We start from the raw sequence: 5,271 nt of genomic DNA, 5'->3' as shown, positions 1-5,271 counted from the left end.
ACTACATAGGCGGTTGACGTGCCCACACGACGGTTTTTGATAGCCTCGGACACAATCGGATCATTTGCCAATGCGACGGTGTTAGTGTACATCCACAACCGGGTCGTGCTCTAATATGACTAAACTAAGGACCTAATCACGGACGGATCATAAGTCAATCGACGGTGTTAGTGTACACCGTAGTCGGTCCCAAATGCCGACGGTGAAGGCTATGACCATCACTGTCGATAGCTTACCGCCGAGTCCAAAATAGGACTACGATGTGGGTTACGACGTGGCTGTGAAAGGTGCGAGTGTAGTACTGGATGTATTTAAGTACATGATAGGGAATTAGTAGGATGTTAGGAGGCCAGGCCCCCAGCCCCCTTCCTCCACCCTTGCATCCGACGATGTCTACTAGTCTAAACACCATGTTTACACTAGCAAACACTACTCATATCCTTCGAGCAAGAACAAGAGCAAACCAAGGGCACGCCAGACCGATATTCAAGTATGAATCACCTGTTCTACTATCATATTGCAAAGTAGTAACATTTAAACTATGTAACCAACATGATAATATGATCATACTAGTATGAGCAAACACAATCATAATATCATATGAACCCATGAACACAACATAGTAAAGATGAACATAACTTGCTAGCTCTAGAGGCGGGTGGTTCGGTTGGACCCCAAGGGGTTCGGGTGAACCCTCCATAGGCCAGGGATCCGGCGATCCTTGGTGGCCTCCTTCGAGGTCCATCTTTGGTCGGGTGTCCCACCATGGAATTGTTATTCTAGGCCTGCCTACATCCCTCTGGTTTGGGTCGTGTAGGAGTGAATTTGGCCTTTGAACCCTTTATGTGTGCTTCAACGATTTATCGTGTTGATCGGAGTTGAACTTCTTTGCCATTTGTACACATATTTTATGTTTTATGCTAAAGTGTACCTACAACCAAATAACTTCAAGAACAACTGGAAAAAGTATTACTATATAAAGAACTTTAGGAGATAGCCAATTTTCTTAATGGAAGCGGTCACAAAATGAACCTGATCCTAAAACACCTAAAGGTTTTTGGAGGCGGTTACGGAGACGACAAAATTTGACCACCTCCTAAGTTGATTAATAGAGGCACTATTTTCAGAGGCGGACCTCTTAAGAGGTCCGAAGCCCAAAAAATCCATTACTAGGTTTGGAGAGCATGCTATCTCTTCTCTCCTCGTAGCGGTCTCTCTTATTTCTCTCTTCTCTTCCTTGAGACCACGACTCCTCTCCCACGGCTCACGAGACACTAGGCGACGACGCGGCCCTCGAAATGCGGCATGACCAGGAGGCAGCGGCACGACCAAGAGGGTAAAAAAGATATTTCCTCAAACTTTTTTTCTTGAAATCTGAAAATAAATAAAATAATATGTTATGTGTTACGGCAAACATTTTCACTATGCAAATTATCGCTAAAATGGACCTTCATTTGGTGGCAGCTAAAAATCGATGGGCCAGAAAACGGTCTACCGAGCGACCCAAATAGCCTCCTCCGAACCGTGTAGCCCAGACACTCTCTCTCTCCACTTGACTCTCTCCCAGACTCCTACTCTGCGCCTGGTCCCCGGAGCCCCGAAGGCGGCGGTGGACCGGAGACGGCGGCGCGGCGCGACTCTCCCCAAGCGGCAGTGGCGGCGGCGGCTGCAAGGCAAAGGAGGCTGCGAGGCGCCGCCTACGGCGGCTACGAGCGGTGTGCGGAGGCAGATACGAGCGGTGGAGGCGGCTACGACGGGTCAGCGGCTGTGAGATACTGAAATCCCCACTCCAGTTCTCTTCTTCCCCAATCAGCACCACCAACTCCAAGTGGCAATCACCATGGGAGAGCAATCTGGCAAGTTTCTTCTCTGCTCACATTGCATTCTCATCTTGCTTGTATGTTGTGGACATCTTTAGTAAAGATTTAAAGATATTTAGTAAACATCTTTAGTCAATTAGTTTTATTGTGGCTTAGTTTTAGACTTGTCATATGATCTACGCTTTCAAGTAGTAAAGGTTATGAATCAGTTAGTAATGGTTATCAGGTTGTGCCAAGGTTCTGTGTTTTTTCCCCCATATTTTTTGCAAAAATAGCTAAATCGCTTAGCTGCAGCTATCTACGGCTATAGCTGCACTTGGCTGTTGTGGAGGACAACAGCTAAGAGGCTTAGCCGGAGATTTAAAACCTTGGATATACATTATCTATATCATATTTCATACTCACTAATTTCGAATTTTGGCGAAAGAACTATTGATGTACACCCGTGTCCTAAACTGTGTCCTGGCCTTGTGCTGCTGACTTTTGCTGGTTTATTTGATGTTCTGAAGGTTTTAGAAATGGAGCACAACAGAAGTCGTTCCTGATGCTGTTACATTTCAGGGGCCCAGAATGCTTGGGATATGCTCTCTGACGAGCAGTCACAGAAACACATCACTACTGGTTCTGGTGACCTCAATGACATACTTGGTGGCGGGATTCACTGCAAAGAAGTTACTGAGATCGGTTAGTTTACTTTCTAATACTGTTCCTAACAAGGATCAAATGGGAGCTATTGGGCAATTTTTTAATCAATTATAGGTGTATATGTAACCTGTGCTTCTTTTTGCTTCATGTCTACTACTGATGATCTCTCAAACTTTTGTGCTATTCTGAAGATTCGTAGTGCTTAGTGTGTCTCTTGTTCTATCATGCTTCGCTCCTAGTGTTCAGAGATCAGAAAATGCCCTTAATTTCCCTCTATCAAGTAATTTAATAATTTTGATTCTCTCAGTCGATGTATCTGAAGCGACTGACCTAATGCACAGTACTAATTTTATTCAGGTGGTGTCCCAGGGGTTGGTAAAACTCAACTGGGGTATGTTGTGCTTACTAATGAATACAAGCGCAGCAGATCTTCCTACTAAATACGATCTTTTCTTCAGGATTCAACTAGCAATCAATGTACAAATCCCAGTGGAATATGGTGGCCTTGGTGGGAAAGCAGTTTATATCGGTAAATAGCTTCACACAGGAATACATATCATCTACATCTAGTGCTTTACTGAGAAAGCCTAATAGCAGTTGTCTTCATCATAACAGATACAGAGGGCAGTTTCATGGTTGAACGTGTCTACCAGATTGCTGAAGGGTGTATCAGGGACATACTGGAGCACTTTCCACACAGCCATGAGAAGTCCTCTTCTGGCCAAAAACAATTACAGCCTGAGCATTTCCTGGCGGACATCTATTACTTCCGAATATGCAGTTACACCGAACAAATTGCAGTCATAAACTACCTGGAAAAGTTCCTCGGAGAGCATAAAGATGTGAGTTCCTTCAACAGTTGACTTCTCAAGTCTAACTTTAGCACAACTATTTCTGTTGTGTTGTCAATCTTTTTATCTTGATACTTTACCTTTTCTTTGCAATCAGGACATTATAATGTACGCTAGTTTTTTCTCTCCCAGTTTTGCAATGTACTCCAACTGACCTTGTGTTCAAAAGTAAAGATTTGGCTATCTACTTTGCAGGTGCGTATAGTTGTTATTGATAATGTTACTTTCCACTTTCGACAAGATTTTGAAGATCTGGCACTGAGGACCAGAGTGCTAAGTGGATTATCATTGAAGTTAATGAAGATTGCAAAGACATATAACTTGGCAGTAAGTTACCCATCATGTGTATGAAGGGTATTAATTCTGACTGTATGTTACCTATTTGATGAGGCTAACATATTTATCTTGTTCTGCTGAGCAGGTTGTCTTGTTGAACCAAGTCACGACTAAATTTACAGAAGGGTCATTTCAATTGACTCTTGCTCTAGGTCAGTTTTGTGTCATACAATTACAATCCTCCATTCCTTCATCTTCAAATTAGTACTGGATGCTTGTGGTCTTTATTGTTCACAGAGCAGGAGGAAATTGGCAATAAAAATTTCCTAATTATGTGCTTATGTTATCAAGGTTGCCTTTCTTTTATTTCTGGGCACGCATTTCCAGTGATTAAGTCAAAACGGCTGAAATGCATATGGGCAAGCTTTTACTAATTGCAGCCAAAACTTTGGTGCCGTGATAATGTTGCCGGATGAAATTATCTAGGCAAATCATACACAAAAAACTGAAAATCTTGTGTTTTGTATAGTTGTAGCATATGTGATGTACATAACTTTCAATCTATACCTGCAATCTTGTGGCTCCATGACAATTGGTGCCACAAGCTGTGCCAAACCTTTTGCACCAGCCATACACCAGAGACTCCCTTAAAAAAATTCTTCTAAGGACAACTTGGACACTTGGTGCAGCACCATTAAAAACACACTCATTTCTATGTCGCTAAATCATCCATGCTCTCAAGGAGATCAACGAGTTTACTCCACTTTTCCAATGTCCTGGAATTAAAGTATTTATCCGAAGCCTACCAAACTTGTCCAGAAGACAGTTTGTCAAAATTTGTTGAATTGTCTCCTGCTCTTGAACACATAAAGGACACTGATTTGGATGTTGGCAGCCCTCTGCGGGCAAGTCTATCAGCAGTCCAACACCTATTATGAGCTGCTAGCCATAGGAAAATTTGACATTTCTTAGGTGCCCATGATTTCCAAATAAGCTCCCATAGGGGAATGGAGGTGCCATGATCTCTTTTCAGTCATTCATATTCATATTTGTATCCATGTTTGTGTCATCAATATTTTTGTACAAAAGTAAAATGCGCAGACCCCCCCCCCCCCCCCCCCCCCCAACAAAAAAAAAAAAAAAAAAAAGAAAAAAAAAAAAAAAAAAAAAAAAAAAAAAAAAAAAAAAAAAAAAAAAAAAAAAAAAAAAAAAAAAAAAAAAAAAAAAAAAAAAAAAAAAAAAAAAAAAAAAAAAAAAAAAAAAAAAAAAAAAAAAAAAAAATAAAAAAAAAAAAAAAAGAAAAAAAAAAGAAAAAAAAAAAAAAAAAGAAAAAAAAAAAAAAAAAACAAAAAAAAAAAAAACCCCCACAACCCCCCCAAACTCCCACCCCCCCCCAAACCACCCCACCCCGCCCCCCCCCCACCCCCCCCCCCCCCCCCAAACACACACACATGGATATATGACTTATATAATCAGATCGTGTCCAACAATCTCCACATTTCCCTACCTTTGCAGTAAGAAACTGGTATTACAGGCTAAGTTCCGGTAAATTGATAAACTGGTTATAGTTCTGATAGTCCAAGTTATGACAATAACTACAATTTTTTCTCCAGTGGGACTGGATGGATGTTTGCCAAAAAAAAAAGAAAAAGAAAAAAAAGGGTTTTCAAGTAGATGGG

The 5,271-nt window shown here is 41.4% G+C and overlaps 1 protein-coding gene across 1 annotated transcript; it reads left to right on the top strand.

The window, feature by feature from the left end:
* Positions 1 to 1,570: 1,570 nt before the first annotated feature.
* Positions 1,571 to 3,864, top strand: LOC136534481 (DNA repair protein RAD51 homolog 3-like). The gene is made up of 7 exons (XM_066526905.1): positions 1,571 to 1,856; positions 2,382 to 2,504; positions 2,823 to 2,856; positions 2,924 to 2,994; positions 3,081 to 3,307; positions 3,512 to 3,643; positions 3,738 to 3,864. Exons 1-7 carry the CDS (start codon positions 1,841 to 1,843, stop codon positions 3,855 to 3,857), a joined length of 723 nt encoding a protein of 240 aa, XP_066383002.1. The 5' UTR covers positions 1,571 to 1,840; the 3' UTR covers positions 3,858 to 3,864.
* The last annotated feature ends 1,407 nt before the right edge of the window (positions 3,865 to 5,271 follow it).

The sequence above is a fragment of the Miscanthus floridulus genome, unplaced genomic scaffold, assembly GCF_019320115.1.
Source record: "Miscanthus floridulus cultivar M001 unplaced genomic scaffold, ASM1932011v1 os_1977, whole genome shotgun sequence".
Lineage (NCBI taxonomy): Eukaryota > Viridiplantae > Streptophyta > Magnoliopsida > Poales > Poaceae > Miscanthus > Miscanthus floridulus.
The sequence above is the reverse complement of the archived record's forward strand: the minus strand, read 5'-3'. Positions and strand labels throughout refer to the sequence as shown.